This window comes from Phoca vitulina, unplaced genomic scaffold (assembly GCF_004348235.1).
Source record: "Phoca vitulina isolate PV1807 unplaced genomic scaffold, GSC_HSeal_1.0 scaffold41, whole genome shotgun sequence".
Lineage (NCBI taxonomy): Eukaryota > Metazoa > Chordata > Mammalia > Carnivora > Phocidae > Phoca > Phoca vitulina.
Genome location: NW_022589744.1, coordinates 10886474 through 10905199, shown reverse-complemented (window position 1 = coordinate 10905199; position 18726 = coordinate 10886474). Strand labels below are relative to the sequence as shown.

Below are 18726 nucleotides of genomic sequence, written 5' to 3'. Positions count from 1 at the left end.
GGAGCCCTGGGCAGACAGCTTAGCGAAGACACCTCCCTTCCCTTTCTGGGGAAGCCAGGTTCAAAGTAAATTTGCACCATGACATCCCGCATGACGTCAGTGTCCCATCAGGGGGACATGGGCGACTTCAAGCGTGGCGGTCAAGGTGGTGCTGGGTACCAGGTGTCCTCTCCCTTACCCAGCACTAACTAGGCTCTCAAAGCCATCAGACGAGAAACCCTGCTTTCCAGAGGCGGCCTCGGGCTCCTCCCCTCTCGCCAGCAAGAGCCGGGTAAGCAGCCCGGCCAGGAGCTACGGGGCCTCACGCTGTCCGCCCTCACAGCCACACTCCCCTCAGAGTGGGGCAGGGGGTTCCTCCCCACCTGAGTCCCCCTCCCCTGGGGCCTCACTGGCTGTCGGAAGCCACAGGTGGGCCGGGGCCTCCTAGGAGGAGCTGACTTGCTCTTGGGACAGAGTGGGGGGACGGGCAGGGGTCTGAGGGTGGGGCCCAGGGTTCTGGCTCCAGCTCTATCCTCCACGGGCCCAAACCCATCCCCGGGTAAGTGAGGAAGGGCCAGCCTGTGCTGGGGGGTGGACAGGGAGGAGCGCCTCCCGGGGCCTCCAGCAGCAGAGCAAGTGTGGCTTACACTGCGCTGGCCTCCGGGCCATGGCCACGTGGGTGAGGCCCGGGCAGGGCTCCGCTTTCCTCACAGAATTCCAGGGTCTGCGTGGTGCTGGCATGAGCTGGACCGCCTGCCCGGGCACCCCTGGAGTTGGGGAGCATGGGGCAGGGCGCTCCTTGCCTGGAGGGGGGCGGGGCAGAGTGCTCCCGGGAGCCCCCGCCCCTCCCCCCACTGCCCCCAGGATGTCCCCCAGAGGTGCTGCAGGCACCCAGGCCATTCCGGCAATCAGCTGCTGCATCCTGCCTCGTCTGCCCGGAGACTTGACCTCACTCAAGTCTCTGACCTCTGAACCTGGCCCCAGAAGTCCCGAGGCTGTGGTAGGCCCCAGCCTGCGCCGGCCCGGATACCTGGCTGCCTCTGAGCTCCGTAAGTGGCTTTAGCTTGGACACATGTGAGGCAGAGGCCATCCGTCAAGGCGGCTGTCACAAGGATGGCACTCTTCCCCAAGCAGAGAATCAACACGCCAGGGCTAATGATAATGAATGGCCATGGCGTGCCCATCCTCAGAGCTGGATCTGGGGAGGATCTGGCACCAGCTTCCTCCTTCACCACAGTGCTGCCCTCGGAGGACGCTGGGGCACAGATGTGTCTCTCCTTAGGCTGGCCAGAGGTTGGCCTGGGCCTCCTGAGATTCAGGAGGGCTGGGGGGAAGCTGACTGGGTAACACCTGGCTGAGCTGCAAACAGCTGAAGACCAAGCAGTTTCAAAGCCCTTAAGCAGGAGCAGGTGACTGAGCATTTGTTCCTTAAGTAACAAGACCGACTAGGAACGGAGAGCCGTTTCACAGGCTCCCGAGACCCACAGGGCCGGGGGTGTGAGCGGGGGCTCACCTCCAGAAGCTCTAAGGCCTTGGAAACCACCCCGGGGGAGGGCAGGAGGCTGCTGCTCTTCCTCTAAACAAGCTCAGCTTCTCAAGTTACACTGGATTCAACCAGGTCCTGACACTGAACTGTGTCACCTTGGGTGGTCCCGTCCCTTGTCATTGCCTCCATTTTACCACCTTTAAAAATGGAGGTGATCACAGCGCACCTCATGGAGGACAGGACCAGAGGGCGCAGTGAAGCACCTGGGTGGAGCCTGGCCCAAGCCATCCCTTAGAACTTTTATCTTCGTAGAAACCTTATCTCCCATCCCGAAAATCCTGGTCCTGGGCCAGCAGGAACCTGCCAACTCACAGTTTCTCACCTGATTCTCCTTTTGCTGCGAAGAGGGGACTGGGATCATCCTAGGGACCCCACCTGCCCTGGCCATGTCAGGTGCAGTCATAACCCTTCCAAGAACATCCCCTGTTCTGGGCGTCTCTGGCCCAGGCGTCAGATCTGGGCTGCTCACCCCTGTTCTGTGAACCAAGCAGCTCCCTTTTGCTCCACATAAGGCCAAACAAGGACAAAGTGTCCCCACCACTCTAGGGGGACCCTGAGTGTGTGCTCTTTCCGAACAGAGCTGAGACTGAAAAGGAATTATCTTTGGATTTCTGGGGCTCACATTGCTCCATCCTCCTTTGGCCGTCACCCTCCCACCTGAGCACAGGCTGTGGGTCGGGATGGGGGCTCCTTTCATGCCCCCAGAAGACAGGACATACTGGCCTGTCATGCTGGGAGGAGTCCCCATCGGGAAAAATGAGAAGTTCCCTCACAGATGTGCTTGTCTACAAACGCATCTGGGGCCTCAGTCAGATTTTATCTCAGGCCGTAAGACATTCCGGGATTGCTGGTCTTGCCTGTAGTAACTCATGAAAAGTCACCTGTGTTTCCATTGAATGGAGGGAATTCAAAGCCAATCTAACTATGTTCCCAGGCTGAGTCAGCCCCTGTGGTTTCAGGAGGATTCCAGCTCTGTGGTCCTCATGGCCAGTCATCGTCATCATCACAGATGAAGAGAAGGACGTCTGGATAATTAACTTAGGGACTGAGGTTCCATTCTGTGGCTGTATTATTTATTTCAAAAGGGATGCTTGGCTGGCTCAGTCAGCAGAGCATGCGACTCGATCTCGGGGTTGTGCGTTTGAGCCCCACATTAGGTGTAGAGATTACTTAAAAATATTTATCTCTGAGAACTCAGAGCAGAGTTCCTTTTTCCAAGTGTGCTGGGAGCAGGGGGCCGTGGGCAAAGAGCAAGTATTTGAGTCTCTAAAGCTATCAAGTCTCAAGTAGGAAATCAAGAGTTCTGGCCTTTCCATCCCTCCCCTTCTCACACCCTCCAAGCACAGCAAGTGGGGCCGGGAGGCAAGTGTCTCCATTTTTCATTCTTCCGCTATCAGAGCAAGCTCTGGAACAGCAAAGCCGTGGGGCCTCTGGCTAGTAGCCGACTAATCTCCTTCCGAGATTGCAAACATAAAGCTTCAGCTCTGTCACCTTTCCTGAAGGCCGCTCAGTCCTCTCCTTTTGTTGTGGACTGAATTATCTCCGCCTCCAATTCCTATGCGGAAGCCCTGACCCCCAACGAGACTGCTTGGAGATGGGGCCTCTAAGGAGGTGACAACGGTTAAATGAGGTCATAAGGGCCCTAATCTGACAAATGAGGTCATAAGGGCCCTAATCTGACGGGACCCTGGTTCTTATAGGAGGAGACAGAGATGCCAGAGCTGTTTCCCTGCATACAGAGAAAAGCCTCCGGGAGGAACAGCAAGAAGGTAGCCGTCTGCAAGGCAGGGAGAGAGGCCGCACCAGAAACCAACCCTGCCAGCACCTTTGATCTTGGGTTTCTATCTTCCAGAACCAAGAAAGTAAATCTCTACTGTTTAAGCCACCTAGCCTGTAGTATTCGGTCCTGGCAGCCTGAGTGGACGGAGGCATCTCTTCAGTGGTAGCTAGATGCACAGACAAACCGGGATGGAGAAAGCGCATGGGGAAAACAAGGAGAGGCAATGCTCCAGGGAGTGCTCAGAGGCCCCTGGGCTGCACATAAGTCCGGGAGCTCCTGGGCTGCCATGGGCCCCATTAGCTCTGAGACACCCGGGGCTGCTTCTGATGTTCACACTGGCCTGTGTGAAGTCCAGTTCTGTGCAGAGACGCACCTGCAATCCCCCCCACTGGTCAGAGGCCTCACCCTGCTGATCACAAGCTGGGCCTCACCTCCCTCCCCTTGCCAGTGTCCAGGCAGCTGGCCCACGACCTCCCGGCCTCCTGGGATCGTCTGATGGGCCGGCCAGCACACGTCTGAGCCACATGCAGGGCAGAGCTGTTGACAACAAAGGCTGCTCACAGAAGCAGGGTGGCCGTGTGGGGCCCAGCAGGGCTCCTGGGTCAGTCCCGTTAACGAAAGGGGCAATTTGGCGGCCTGGGGCTGGCTTTTCAGCAAACTTTAACTGGGTACCCACTCTGCCCTGAGAGCAGGAAGACAGAAACTCCAGCTTCCTCTCCTTTAAAGTGCGTTTGCAGAGAGAACTTTTAGAAAACCAAGAATCAAGACGGAGATGAGACATCTACAAAAAGGTTTTCTTGGATTCCCTCCACTGGCTGAGGAACGAGAAGCCGCACACTCGATGGCCCAGGAGAGCCCCGGACAGGGGACCAGAGAGAGGGTGGGTGGGGCGATGCTGAAGGCCGATGCTGGCTGGCTGCTCGGGGATAAGGACCCCCTTCCTGGCCCTCTGAGGAGCACTGGTTGAGGGGACAGCAGTGAGTGGCTGTGGAGGAGTTCATATACCAAGCTGGCATGCCAAGCCAACAGGATGTGGGCCACAGATGGCCCAGGCAGAGAAGACCCCTGGCCGCCGCTGGTGACAGGTCAGAGCAGCCCCACCACGAGGCGCTCAGCTCAATCAGTCCTGGATCTGCAGCAGAGTCAGCCAAGCGGCCGCAGAGAATTTTGGGGACAGGTAAAAGCAGAGCCCTTATGTTCCCAGGTGACGGTCTCCTCCTGGGGACCTTCTGCTACTCGGGCCACCACCGCCGAGTCCCACCTCTCCCTGCTGGCTCGGTCTGGAAGACAAATCTGGGGCACTTGCTGGGGGGAGGAAGGGAAAGCTGGGCTGAGGCGCTTCATGAGGTTCGAGTCTGCCCACGGACACTCAGAGAGGCTGGTGCCTGACCCACTTTGAGGGGAGCACAGAGACGGGCGTGATGAGCACCACGCTGCTCTGAATACACAACCAGAGAAAGGAGCCCCGTGGGTCCTCGCCAGCCCAGACCGAGGAGGGCTGCCGTGCTCCAGAGCAGTCTTTATTAGAAAGAATCAGGTTTTTAATAACACCAAGTGGGGCACCCCGAGCTGAGCCAGCTGTGTGTGTCCCCAACCGGGAGGCGTCTGCAGCGGAAGCTGGTAAGGGGGGGTGAAGTAATGATGCCATCTCAGCCCCTCCTGCTGGACAGCTCATGCCAGCATCCCAGGTGGGGACAGTCTACAGTCATTTGCTTAGGGGTTTAGGGCTCAGGCTCTGTAGCCACAGATACTGGGCCTGTGGGACAGCACTTTCGGCCGTGTCTCTCCTAAGTGTTCCCCGGTCTACTGACCACCAACAGAGTGAGAACCAGGACCTAAAGAAGAAGCCCCAGGCCGTTCTGTGAGATGCACCTGCTTCTCATTTCTCTCAGGCTCCAAGCTTCCTTGGACGTGGTGAGGGTGGAGGCTGGTGGGGTGACGGGGTGCACGGGGGACCAGTGCTGGTGTGAGGCAGAGGGAAGGCTGACAGAGCCACTGTTCCTCCCGGAGGTGGCCTAGGCCATGTCCCTGATCTCATGGCCAGCCCCAGGGGAGGCTCCTGCTGAGGCCACCCCCGGGATGTACCGGCCAAGGGAGATGATGACGGCGGGGCTGCACGTCGCGGCTGCTCCCTGAGTGCTGACCCCGGCCAGGCACAGTGCTAACAGCCCTCCGCACACGATTTCGGATCCCATTTTATCTTCGAGGCTGCTCCATGGGGGGGGTCCTGCCCCAGACAAGGAACCTGGCTGAGGCAGGCTTGGGCTGTTCGTGCACGGGACCGGTGTGGAAGGGAACAACGGGGGGAGGCGCCAGAGCCGAAGCCCTGGGGTGAGTGACGGGACAGCAAGCAGGGCTGGTCAGGAAGTTGGCTAAAGCCTGCACAACAGTCTCCCCTGCCGGACGGCACCCGGAATCCGGGTCTCCCAAACTGACCCGCCAGGGCTGCCCAGAAGTTTTGGGGGGAGCACAAGAGATGACTCAACACTGGCACTTGTCATACAGGTTCCGACATTTTCCTGGACAAGTGGCTATGGGCAAAGGCTCATTCTGGCAGCAGGAGGCGCTAATAACCGGAGGAGGGCCACTGGCCTGAAGGCTTGGGCCGTGTCCTGAGCTCCGGGGGCCCTGCTCGGGGCGGGGCTTCTGCAGTCTTCCCCAGCCTCATTTCAACAGATGGCAGAACAAATTCCTAATTAAGCACAAGAAAGTTTCCGGCTCAGCACATTTATTTATGATTTTCCGGTCCCTTTGGTGCTCATTCTTCCCTTTTGTCTTCCTAGAACCCAAGTCGGCTTATTGCTACCCTGCACGCCCGCTCGGCTCTCTTGGACAGTCTGGGCCCTAATCTGGGGAGAGGGAAGGGGCAGGGTGTGCGGGAGTGTGGGAAAGGAGGGAGGGTCAGGGGGGGACACGGCCACACAGCTGCTTCTCAGAAGCAAAATGAAAAGGAGTTTGTTGCAAACTGACAACTTGGAGCAGACTGGAGAGGACAAACGGGGCTTTGGTGCTTTCTGCTTTTGGAGGGTTCTAGAAAAACCACCTGGGGTGAGCTTGGGCCAGAGAAGAGACCCCCCCCCCCCGCAAACATCCCCGCAGGCAGACCCCGGTCCTTCCTGCAACAGGGCTGTCTGTTCGCTGGTGCCTGGCAGTTCCCTGGGACTCCTCCAACCCTGTCGTCCCCTTCCTCGGCTCCCTGCCTGCGGCTGCCCCGGAGCCACGATGAGGGAAACCCCTCCCACCAGCAGGGAGGAAAGGGCCCAGGTGGCTCCCATGCCCCCTGCCTGGAACTGAACCCTAGGCTTGGGTACAGTCTAGAGTTTACTTAACTGGGCAATTTTTCTTTCGCTTCAGAGGGCTTTGTGTCACAGAGAGGTTAGCTTTCCAGGCGCAGGGGTCTGAGCCTCTCCGGGAGAAGAATGACTGCCTGCACGGTCACCCAGAATGCTCTGGAGAACAGGTCTGTGGAGAGGCCCGTGCCATTTGATTATCTCTCTGATCGAAGGGAGAAAAGAGGCAGACGACTTGCAGTGACGACAACGTCACCATGCAAAAACACGAGCGTGGATGACCTTCACGTGCTGCTCTCTCCCTCAGGCCCTCGCTGCTGTCGAGCATGCCTCCCAAGGCCACTGTCACCTCACAGGGCCCAGGAGCCTGAGGGAGGGAGACTCGGAGCATCCCCACTGCAGTCCCCGGGGCTAACCAGTCTTGCTGGCCAGTGGGAGGGGGCTCTGGTTGAGAGAAGGGGAGGCAAAATGCGGTCACAGGAGGCAGGACAGTTCCACTCTGAGAGCAGTGTGGGAAGGGGACAAGGGCTTCTCTGAGATGCCTGGGAGGCCCCCGGGGCCCTGCTGGCAACCGAAGCTCAGTGCCTTCTCTGCAGGAGCTGAGTCTGGAGGGGTCTCCCACCCTGTACTGAGACACTCACTCTTTGTTTACCACCAGCCTCCTCCCCTCCCTCTTAACAATCTCCTCCCTTTTAATGAACGTTTCGCTCACCAGACGCAGGGAGGACTTGGTCATGCTCAACAAGCTCAGGGGTGTCACAGAGGCTATTAACCATCACTGTCCGGGCAGCCCTCTCGTGGGCTGATGCGGGGATCCATCACGCTGGCGGAAGCACAGGAGTCCCCCCCACCTCTCCCCACCCTGCTCCTGCCCTCTCGGGTGAGGACCACAGGCAGCAGGTCAAGGACAGCCAGTCCTGAGTGGGGGAGGGGCAGGACTTTCAGGACTCTGGGACCTGCTGTCAGGAGCGGAGGAGCGGTGACAACAGAGGTGGGCCAGGTGGACAAGAGGGGGCATACTTTTCTCTGAAGACTGCTTTACTGAGAAAACTTTTCCTTCTGAAGGTCACTAGGGCTTTCACCTACTTCCTATGAGCAGACTCATAAGGAGAAGGGTGGACAGCAGGGATTGTGATCCTTGCTGATCCCAACTTTGGGAGGTAAGCCCTCCTGGGACCCACAGAGGCTCCATTCCAGCACCTTATCCTTGGAGCCAGTGTGAGCCTTGTGTTCTAAAGTTCTCATTTTTCCCCAGGTGGTCATGTTACTTTAACCTGGGGCTTTGAAACGTGTGAATAAAATTTGCAAACCGCACCATGTAGGTGAATATAGGATTGGACCAGCTGAGTGGGGAAGACCAGGAATCCCGCTCCACCCAGGTACTGGACAAGTGTCCTCCTACTCCTCGACTTGGCTGGGTGATGAAGGACAGGCGTATCACGTTAGAGGCCTCAAAGCTAACATAGCAGATGATGCAGTCCTGCTCTCAATTCCGTGTAAGGAAGGACCAAGGTAGAAAGAGGCTACAGGCTGCTGAGTCGGGCTCAAGACAAGGCAGGACTTCCCAGTGCTGACAACCATCCCTTCCGAGTGGGGCAGGGGCCTTCCCCGTCGTGAGCTCCCGGCCAAGAGGCCATCCCGTGTGCTTGCTTGTGGAGCCTGCCCTTGCGGGAGCGGGGACTACACTGGATGACTGCCATGGTCCCTCCCGACTGGAGATGCCAGGATCCCTGGCAGTGGCTCCTTGTACTGGGATTCTGTGATCCTGAGCAGGATGTGTGAGAACTGCCGGAAATCACCTTTATCAGAAGCTGTTCTGTGCTCATCAGGATCTAGTGCTGAGGGCTGGTGTGGAGTGAGGAGCAAGGTGCGCCCTGAATCCTGAGGAGGGGCGCTGGGGCAGATGCAGTGGCAAAGGGAGCTAGAGAAGAGGGTCAGGAGGGAGGAGTCCCAACCTCGGCTTCCTCGGGAACCTCTGTGCTGGGGCAAGCGAGGTGCCAGAGTCTGGGCAGACACCCTCTGCCAGGCCTCTCAACCACAACAGCAACGGTGTTTGCTTTTAGACCAAAACATTCTTTGCTTTTAGACCAAAACAGGAATACAAATGATCCCAGAACATGTGCCGGACGATAGGGACCCCACACCCTCCAGTCTCCGGTCTAGGGGGCTCAGCAGCTGGGGCCTTCCGGGATGGTGCGGAGGAATGAACGAGCTCCCTACCACAAACCTGCTTTAGGGGGAGAGACCCCCAAACCACCCCTGAGGACGATGGTGCTCTTGCTCAGGAGGGCATCAGTCAGAAGGCATCCTGGATGGGGTGTCTTTTCACACCCCACTGACGGCAATGCGGAGGCGGCTGCCACAGGCCGCTGGGGTTTATGGCTGTGCCACTCTCGTGCCCTGAGGGAGCAGAGCCTGACCCGGGGCCTTCAGGAGCCCTGGCCCAGCCTTGCAGATGGGGGTGCTCGGGGGACCCTGCATGGGCGTGTGAAAAAGGCTGGGCCTAGCTCGGGCTCCGTCCACACTATGTGATCTTTGTCGGGACTGTGTTTCCCCTGCCCCCCTCCTGGCTCTCGGGAATCCATGGAACCCCCGCCACCTTCCAGCTGTGCCATGAGCACACACAGCCATCTTGGAAAGTGTAAGGAAGGGACGAGAGGAGAAAGGGCAGACGCGAGAGGTCTCTCACTCACCAACCCATCTCATCAGGGAGGTCAGGATCTGCAGGTACTTGGTCTTCTGGACGTCAAAGAAGGTGAAGGGTCCGAGGAGGAGAGTGAAGACAGCCTGGGTGACAGAAACAAGCGTGAGGGGGTGCAGGGGCCGGGTGCGTGCGGCACACAGCGCGTGTGTGTCGGAGGACACGCTGGCCATGCGGCCTCTGACCCGGCGGCCAGTCCTAACCGCGATGTGCACCTGGGCCAGCAGAGGCTCCCCGGGAGCCAACTGCATCGAGTGGGGAGTTCCCAGGGGCGCAAGAGAAATCCAGAGCCGTCCTTCTGGGCTGTTCCTCAGGCCTCCTGTCCTGAGACAACTTTCTGGGCAAGCCCCAGGCAACACCCCAGGGACCTTGCCTGCTACTTCTCTTCAGCAAATGCTGAGGGTTCCCGGGCCCCGCACGGAGCCGGGCACGAGCCCCGATGAGGGGTGAGACAGCAGGAAGATGAGGATCTGAGAGGAATCCAGGCGCACCGTGGGCCCCCAGGTTTATGGGGCAGACAGCAAACAGGGAGGAGCGGACATAGGGGCCCCGATAGCGCAGTGGAGAGAACGCTGTGCTGAAGGTTCAGAGGAAAGGATTGAGCAGGATGTCGTTAATCAGCAAAGTTTATGACTTGAAAGAAGGGAAGCCTTGCGAGCCAGAGCCAATGGCTTCCGGGGCAAATCTCTCAGAGGACCGTCCTGGACCAAGAAGGGACGGGACCACAGCCAGGAAAAGTGGGACTTGAATTTGGGGCTCAGTGCTCTTCCCCTGTGGGGAATAAGGAAAACCAAGTGGTTACTTAGAAAAAAAAAAAATTCAAACCCTATCTCAGAAAACCAGTCTGTGGGAAATCTGAACCCTCTCTGCAAAGGAAAATGAGGGTAAGCCTGGCACAGCAGAGCCAGGCTGGGGGCTGAGGGAAGGTTAGGATTTCCAATGCCAAACTGGTTGCTGAGGGAGCAGAGGAATTAAAAGCTGCTGGTTGGAGTTATGATGATGGTACCATTTCCAATCTGCCACTCGGAAGCAGCGGAGGCAACAGACCTTATTAACATTTACACTGCGCCATTTTATCACGTTAATGCTAATGACACTCGCCAGAGGTGCAGCAGGCGGCGGAAGCCCGAATGTGGGGAGCAGGGCCCACTCTGGGGAGTCAGGCTCTAGCCCTGTGATCTGGGGGGAGACATCACAGCTGCTCAGCCTGGCGGCCAGGCCCCCCGGCTCCCTGGCTCCCCCGTGACAGGGTGACAGGCGGGCGGGCGCTGTCGGAAGGGGGGCTGTGCCCATCCCTCCCCCACCCCCATCCGCAAGAGAGCGGGAAGTGGGAGAAGCTGTGACCTCTTATCCAAGTCCATTATCACTGTGAGGATGACACCAAAGACTAAAGTACCGCTTAAGGAGAAGGCTCTAATTAGCTGGGGCATAAGGCCTCCAGGCAGGCTCCAGGGCTGGGAGACTTCTGGAAAGGGTTTTCTGCTGGGGGCCTGGAGCCAGCTCTGCTTCCTCCAGGAGGAGGGGAAGCGCCATTAGGCCAGGGGTGCCTGGGGGAGGGGGGGAAGAGGGGGAGGGGGCGTCCCCTGCAGGCCGGACTCAGTGAGGCAGAGTCAGCAGCTCTGCACAAGCCGGCATGCAGCACCATCAGCCCGTCCTTTAGGAAAATTACCACTTTAGGGAGACTTCAACAGAATTTCTTTCTTGAAGGAAGGGAGAGGGAGAGGTCTTGAGGAAGAATATATACAAAGCCACTGGCCACAGATGTTTCCAAACACCATGGGCTGCTCAAAACTGGACTCCTGGTGTGTCCTCGGCAGGTGTGGGGGCCTCCCCTCCGACCCGCGGTGCCCACTGCACACACACTGGACATTTTCTTAGGGGCAGCTTATGTGGGAGGTCGGAGCTCATCTCTGAAGCCTAAAGACTGGTTTGCAGAAGGTTCTGCTATGTAACACCGAGGTGGGGAGGCAGGGGGGGAGGCGGGGGGCAGCGCGCTGTGCAGCAGAACCAGCCCCAAAGGCAGGCAGGGAATCCTGCTACTGCAGCCTGCCAGGTCCTCTTCCAGATGCTAGATCTGTCTTCATCCTCCTCCCTGGCAGCTGTTCACCAAGATCCTTTGACACAAGAGGATGTATTTTATAAAACCCTGTAGGGTGAGATCCCAGTCTGCCAAGAGCTTCCCTCCTTTTAAAAACACTAAGCATACAGGCCCATCTGAAAAAGGTCGAGCAGGAAGTGCACTTGTGATGCCAACCGAGCAGTGGGGAGCAGGAGTGCAGAGGGGCTCAGAATGAGGGTCCACACCTGCCTGGCCCTCCCACATCGGGCTCTAGGGACAGCAGTGGGGCCTGGCGGTGGAGGGTTCTTTTGGAAGATTCAGTCAACAGCTATGACACCCACGGTGGGCTGGTGGCCGGGATGTGGTTTTGGGAGCACAGAATGACTGCACCACTCCGCAAGTGGGAAGCGCAGGGCCCGCGTGGTCAGCGCAAACGTGCACAGACCGCCAATGGCAGCCCTTGCACGACCGCTAGCTCACACATCAGAGGGACCCAGACCAAGACACACGGCACAGGCTGGGGCTAATTAAGGAACAGGTGTCCTCTGCAAATTAGTTAGAGTCAGACTCGGCGCCCGCAGGGGCCAGCGTCCAAAGCCGGAAAGGACGCCTCGGTGCGGCTGCCAGGTCTCTGGGAGGCAAGGGGGCGTGGGCAGAGAAACGGCCCCCATGTTCCCAGGGTCTAGCGGGGATGGAGTTCATCTCTGAATGCTGAACAGCCAAGCGTGGCACCTTCTGTTTTCCCTTTCCTTTTTCAAAAAGAAGAGATAAAAAGCCAAGAGACAGCCTATCCTCTTGAGTCTTCTCGTCTAGCCCATATGACATTATAAATTAGCTGGCTCCTGAGCAATGGTCCAACCCCCAAATGCCACTGATCAGTTCAAACTCAGCCTCTGTTCAAGGACTCTCTGAGCCCAACTCATTCCAGGAGGCAGGACAGCAACTGCTGCAGCCAAACACGTTCCGGAAAAAGAAAAAGAAAAAGAAATACAGAACAATTCTTTGGTTTCTAATGAAATCGTCAAATTGGTCACTGGGAACAAAGTCTGAGACAGACCTGGGAGGGTGCAAATGGGGCAGCTTGGGTCTCTTCTTTGGGTCGCTGAGTTTAAATGTGCACCAAACGTCCCACGGCAACCTTGCCAGTCTTGATGGACACAAGGCAGCTCGCGTTGCTAAGGCCCCGCCAGCCATGCTTGGGCATGGCTTTTACAGTGTCCTGGTGGCCCTCCAAATTTAACTCGGCGTCTACAGTTCCATCCAGCTGCCTCTCTCCTGCACCCCCATGTAGGTGAAGCACATCCCCACTCACCTCCAGCCGCTCTGGCTCCGAACTCCGGACAACCTCTGACTCCTTCACTCTCTGTACTAGTGTGTGACTTAAAACCACAGAAGTGCATTTCTCACGGTCCTGGGGCGGGGGGAAAATGGAGCACAGAGCATGGGCTCCTGACCTCGCCTGGCTGGGGCTGTGGTGGGGATACCCAGGGGAACTTCACAGAGAAAGTGATACCTCAGGTAAGAGGAACCAGGTAGGCAGAGTGCTGGGGAGAGTTCAGGACTGTCCCCTGGGGAATCTGTCCTGATCCCCTCGTCCCTGTCCTCTCCTTCCTGGGCCCAGAGCCAGCTGGTTCCAGCGTTGTTCCCCACGCTCAGCCCCAGCCACACCTGTGTCTTTCTTGTTCACTTCAGAAATGACAAAGTCCAGGAACCCACGATCTGGCTCCAGCCACCTTTTTCAACCTTGTCTCTGAAGACACCACCCCCAGAACCTACTCTCCAGCAGCCCTGGGCTGCGAGTCCCTGATGTGCCCAGAGCCTTCCTGCCACTGGGCCTTTGCTTGGCAAGCTCCATTTCTGTTGGCCCAAATTCCAACACCAATCCCACTCCAAAAGCCGCTCCTGCACCCCGTTGTTGTCTTCCACTTCCCCTCCCTGGAACCAATCATGCTTCCCCCAGGAGCCCTTGCCGGCTCCGCCAGGGCAGCAGCTGCAGCTCCCGCACATCATGTTCCCACAGTGCTGGGCACGGTGCCCCCCACGGGAGGGCTGACCCAACTGCGCGTGGCCCAGAGGACAGGGCTGGCAGGAGGAGGCACATCTCTGCCAGAAATGAGACCCAACGGCAAGGGAATAGATCCCAGCCCTCTGCCTGCCTGAGGCGGGAAGGGAATCCCCTCCTCAAAATCAGTCTGAGAGATTCGGGAAAGGCCGGTGTGGGTTGCACTTGGTGATTCCCAGGACAGGATGGTGGCTTTGCTGAGACCCTGAAGGGCAGATGCTCATGCCCACACGTGCCAGCTGGCGTCTGGGAGCTGAAGGCTAGCCGCTAACTCAAGCCGCCACTTTCCTCTTGGGAGTGGTTCGGAGCCGAGTGAGCAGCCAGCCCTCAGCTATGGGAGAAGCACATGCTACGTAAGAGAATGGATCTTTCCACCTCTCAAGTCAGAGCTGCTGAGGGTGAGCCATGCTCCCCACCTGCCTCCCTCTTCAACTCCACCTCGTTTCATTCACAAAACCAGCCGAGGCCTGGCTGTGGGCTATACATCCACCTCGACCCTGTCTCCCTGCTGCTGGTCCTGCCGACCGTAGCCTCACGACAACGCTGTCCTGGGGGAACCTCACCGCCCAATGCTGTGGGTCCCCCATGCTTTACACAGTGCTCACGCATGCGGTTTCGTGTCAAGCTCCTGGCCATCTGTGAGGTTGCCAGGCAGCTGATGCCTCATTTTAGTGATGAGGGGGCCGAGGGACCAGGGAGGTGTGCTGATGGTAAGAAGGCGGCTGAGGGGAGTGAGTGGGAATCTCCTGACCCCATCCCTCTGACTGATACGATCCACGGCGCATCCCATTAGAGGCTGTTTTCCCGACACCTCCTGTCCCCACATTGCACCACTTCTCAGCCTCATGCCTTTACCCTCGTGATCCCACCCGCCCGGCACGGAGTTTCACTCTCCACCTCCCTTACTCCCATTGTCTTCGAAGCTCTACTCAGGGACCAGTCTCCTCCACATGGAGCTCCTCCCTCGGGCTCTTGACTGGATTACCAAACACACGGTATCACATTGCCTAATTCTGGTAGGTTCTGAGTTGCTTTCTCATGGGTTAATTTTGTGTGTCCCCCCCCCAACCCCAGAGTGCAAGCAGCATGATGGCAAGGCCTGCATCCTCGTTCACCCCAACACCCAGGGAGGCTTGGCACATGTGAGATGCCCACTGAACACCTGCAGAATACAGTGAATTTGGTGGGGAAGTGCCTGGTGGAGAGGTGTAACCCCACAGCGGGGGGAGAGGCAACCCCAGTCTTGCTGACTTGCCTTGTACCCTCTCCCAGTCCCTCCTGCCACGGGCAGCGTCTGAGCTGGCTGAGGGCACAGCCCACAGGTAGGCAAGCCACCTGCCCCGCCTGACAGTGGCTCACCGTGTCAGGAAAAGACTCCTTTCCTCAAACAGTTGTGAAATCAACATGCTTTGATTTAGGAAGAGCAGACTGAAACAGCATTTGCTCTGAGTGGACCCACTGGTTTTAGAAGAGAATGATATTCAGCCCTAATAAGAAGAAAAGGCCCCTCTGAGAAGAGCCCGGGGCTCTCGGCTGCCCTCCATCAGCCACCGCTCCCTGGACCCCAGCGAGGAAGGGGCTCGGACCCCAGTGGGCTGTGACTGCTCTGAATCCACCTGGCCCCCAGAAGGGGTGATGTCTTAGAAGAAAGCTAATGTCAAGAACCTAAAGGTCTTCAAAGCAGGGACTCTTTCCATGTCTACCTCTGGGAGACAGTGGATTCATAGTTCCCAGTCACAAACTGGCCACCCACCAGTTCTTCTTACAAAACAAAATTAAAGCCCCAAATCCTGTTTGCTGTCATCTCTTTTCCTGCTGGGAAGATGTGCAGTGAACTGCAGCTTCTAATCAGAACTTAAACTTGGGTGAAATTCAACAAGACCCACAGTCCATCTCACCCCCCTCAAAAAGGAGCAAGGGCAGGGAGGGGGTCTAGAGAGAGAGAGACAGGGCCTGCTGTTCATGGAGGAAAGGGAAGACAGGAGAGAAGAATGTGCTAAAGAGATGACCACCATATAGAACAAACGTCCTAAGAACCTCTGAGCCAGTCCACGGGACAAAGACTGATACACCAATTACCTCCTGCAACAAGGGACAGTTAGAAAATCTAGCAGAGAAGCAGTTAGCTGACTGTCGATCCAGCCACGGAAGGCTCCCTCGAGGCCCTGTCCCCCAACCTACTCAGCAAAGGGGCAGCATCTGGTGGGGACGAAGGCCAAATGGTCAAGGAAGCCAGTGGTGGCCAGCGAAGCGCAACCCCTTCTGTGTGTTCTCTGACTTCCGGGGCCGGAGAAAGCCTGGAGCTGGCGCTACCATGAACACAGAGGAGGTGGCGGGCCGGGGGGACCTGCTGGATGGCCAGTTCCTGGAGTGCCTGATTTATTTAATTCCTCTAAAAATGAGGGCTTTGGGGCTCATCTGCTTATGGCTCCCACAGTGCAGAAAGATGGAGCTTCCAAGAGACTAGGATTCAGCCACCAGCAGCTGCCTCTGCACACCACCCATCAGCTCCCGGAGTGTCAACATAAAAGGCGAGCCGATCCACTTGGAGCCTTCCTGGTCTAGGGTTTGGGGTGGTGTGGAGGGTTTGATTTCTCTGTTAATTTAGCCCAAGTGATGAAGTAACAAGTCTTAGAACGTGGAATGCCGACACACTGCCCGATCTGCCCTAAACACATGGGGATCCCCAGGGGCTGACTACGGAATATGTGGTCTTGGCACGCACGATGCTGGCTCCGGCAGAGGCGGGCACGCGCTGATGGCTCAGCTGAGCTCTGCACAGATCCTGGAGGCTATCTCAAGTGACAAAGGCAACGAGCACCCAGATGACAGGGCGGCCCTGGTTCCAGGGAGCCAAGGGTTAAGAGTTAATTGGGGTTAATGACAACGCAGCATGAACCCATCCCTAAACGGGAACTGAACTTTCAAGGCGTCCTTGAAGTGCAGCGAAGAAGTGTTCAAGGATTCTATTTTTATTTCTCAAGTGGCTGTGCACACTTCGGTTTGGGAGTTTTTATTTTCCCAACTTGAATGACAATGTCTGGGGATTCAGCCACAAAAAAGGAGAGGAGCTCTGAGTCAGCGAGGCACCTCGGAGGGACCACAGGCTTCAGGGCTGTGGGCACCGGGCCAGGGTTTGCCTCTGGTGCCGCCCTGGCTAACCATGAGACCCCGGGGTGCAAGTGAACCTCTCAAAACATGTCATGTGTGCACAGGTGGCCATAAACATCAGCCCTGGCCATGATCCCCAATGGTATTGGCACACACCCACGTTCTCACACCCCACACCACACTCCATTGGTCTTCCAGACACCCCAGGTCAGGGAATCCAAGTAGCAGGGGCCAAGTGAGGACCTCCAGCCAAAGAACATCAGGTCGCTCCTATTCTTAATGGATTTCCATCACCTGCACCCAAGTTCAATAATGGCCTGAATGCTCTGTGGGAGCTCAAGTTCTTCCCAACCAAACAGAAAGGATCAGCCACCATGCAGAGGACGGTGAGAGCCCGACAACAGGTGTGCATCTGGACCCCGGGCGGCAGCCTCTGTGCACCAAGCCCAGCGAACCATTATCACAGCCCATTTGCCAAAACCCTATGATGGGATGCATCACACCATCTAGAGTCCACAGGATCCAGATACACAGAGATCGGTGCTTGCACATGAAACTCCATGAGAAGGGGGTTCTCCCACAGGGCAGAGCTCAGCAGCCACCTTCTGAAGGCCCAGCCCAGTGAGGGGCTGGTCCAGAGCACGAGTGGAGCCTTGCCGTGGGAGGGGGCTCTGCCAGGACAGGCTGCTGGGCTTCAGACACCAGCCCAACCATGATGGAGATGCTGCCGGCCCTTCACCCATCCATCCCTTGAGTTTCGTTTCCCTGGTGGAGCAGTAATGGAGACAGATGGAGCACACCCTCCCATCCACAGCACAGATGAGCATCACCCCCCACCCCCTGAAGGTGCTGCTGAGGGCAAGTTACCGCATCTTATTGTCCCTGTGCCACCACCACCCTCACCTAGAAGGGACTGGGAAATGCTTACTGAATGGGCCGAGAGATGGAAGATTCAGGGAATGCCTGAAAATAAAAACGGACAGTTGATGCCTAGATATTCTGAAGAAGTGTGTTTCTGGAGCACATACCTTCTCCAGCTATCACCTCGAGATGTCCTGCAGCAGAAAACCAAGTCCACGCACGCCAAACGGTTCAGCCCCACTTGGAAGGCATGAGCGCAGAGACATGTCCTACCTGCAAAAGGCAAGTGTGCACTTGCTGGAAGAAGCTGCAAGAGGCTGGAAGAGGCTCTTAGTGGCCCCCGAACTACAGAACAGAGGCAAGAAACCAATCCCGCACGGCAGCCAATCAGACCAGGATCAGGAGGTCGGCCAGGAGAGACTTGTCCCACTGCCCGATTAACTGGGAAGAGGATGAAGCTCTGAGGCACCCTCCCCGCAGAGCCACATGCGGGCCAGTGAGGTCGCACCCGAACAAGTTCTGCCAAACTACTGGTGCAAACCTTGTCTCGACGTCGAACTGGGGAGCTGCTGGGAGAATGATTTTGAGAAGCCACGGATGGGGCGGCAGCTCCCAGCCCTGCACATGCAGATAGCTCCTACTGTCACAAGCCCAGGTCGCCCCCTCCCGGCAGCTGGGAAGGGGTCGGCACAGAAGAGGAAGGATGAGAACCTCCTGACAGAGCGGTTGGAATTGCTCCCAGGAGGCCGGCAGGCGAACGGCAGCCATGACACAGGCACTCCCAGACTGTCCGCACCAGTTCCGAGGGGGAGGGCTGGACGCAGGGCTGTCCTGGCCCCTGGAGTGCTGCTGGCCGATACCCGGGGAGCCTGGGTGACACCGATCCCAGCCCTGTCAGCCTGGAGATGGCCAGGGCACTCACAAGGCACTTCCTGGGCTCTGTTACTCCCCAAACACACTGACTGGAAGGCCGCCTGTGACCATCTGACAGCTGAAAGCATCCCCAGGTCCCTTCCTCCAAACCTCCGGCTTCTCTTTTCTCAAGGCAACTGCAAACAAAGCAGACCTAGGAAAGGACCCAAATAACCTCCTTCTCTGAACCCTCTGCTCTAAACATCCCCTGCCCTACTTAGATGAGATAGAAATCTTCAGTTACGGACCTGAGGTTTGTAACCTATCTTTATGGTTTGTCCTCTGGGAGGCCAAAAAAAAAGAAAAAAAAGAAAGCACATCTCCACCTGAACCCATGGATCGCAAAAAAGAAAGATCAAGAAACTCATCCCGGAGCCTGGCTGCCGAATGCGGTGCTGAAGATGTGTGGGACAAGGAGCTTCCCG

At 57.4% G+C, this 18726-nt stretch overlaps 1 protein-coding gene across 5 annotated transcripts in view; it reads right to left on the bottom strand.

Annotated features, from left to right (window-relative positions):
- TMEM104 (transmembrane protein 104) overlaps positions 1-18726 on the bottom strand; it is a 55125-nt gene that overhangs the window by 7929 nt on the left and 28470 nt on the right. For all 5 annotated transcript variants that reach the window (XM_032429598.1, XM_032429595.1, XM_032429596.1 and 2 more), the window contains one exon: positions 9289-9382. In XM_032429598.1, coding sequence (XP_032285489.1) covers positions 9289-9382 — 94 coding nt within the window. The remainder of the gene's footprint in view (positions 1-9288; positions 9383-18726) is intronic.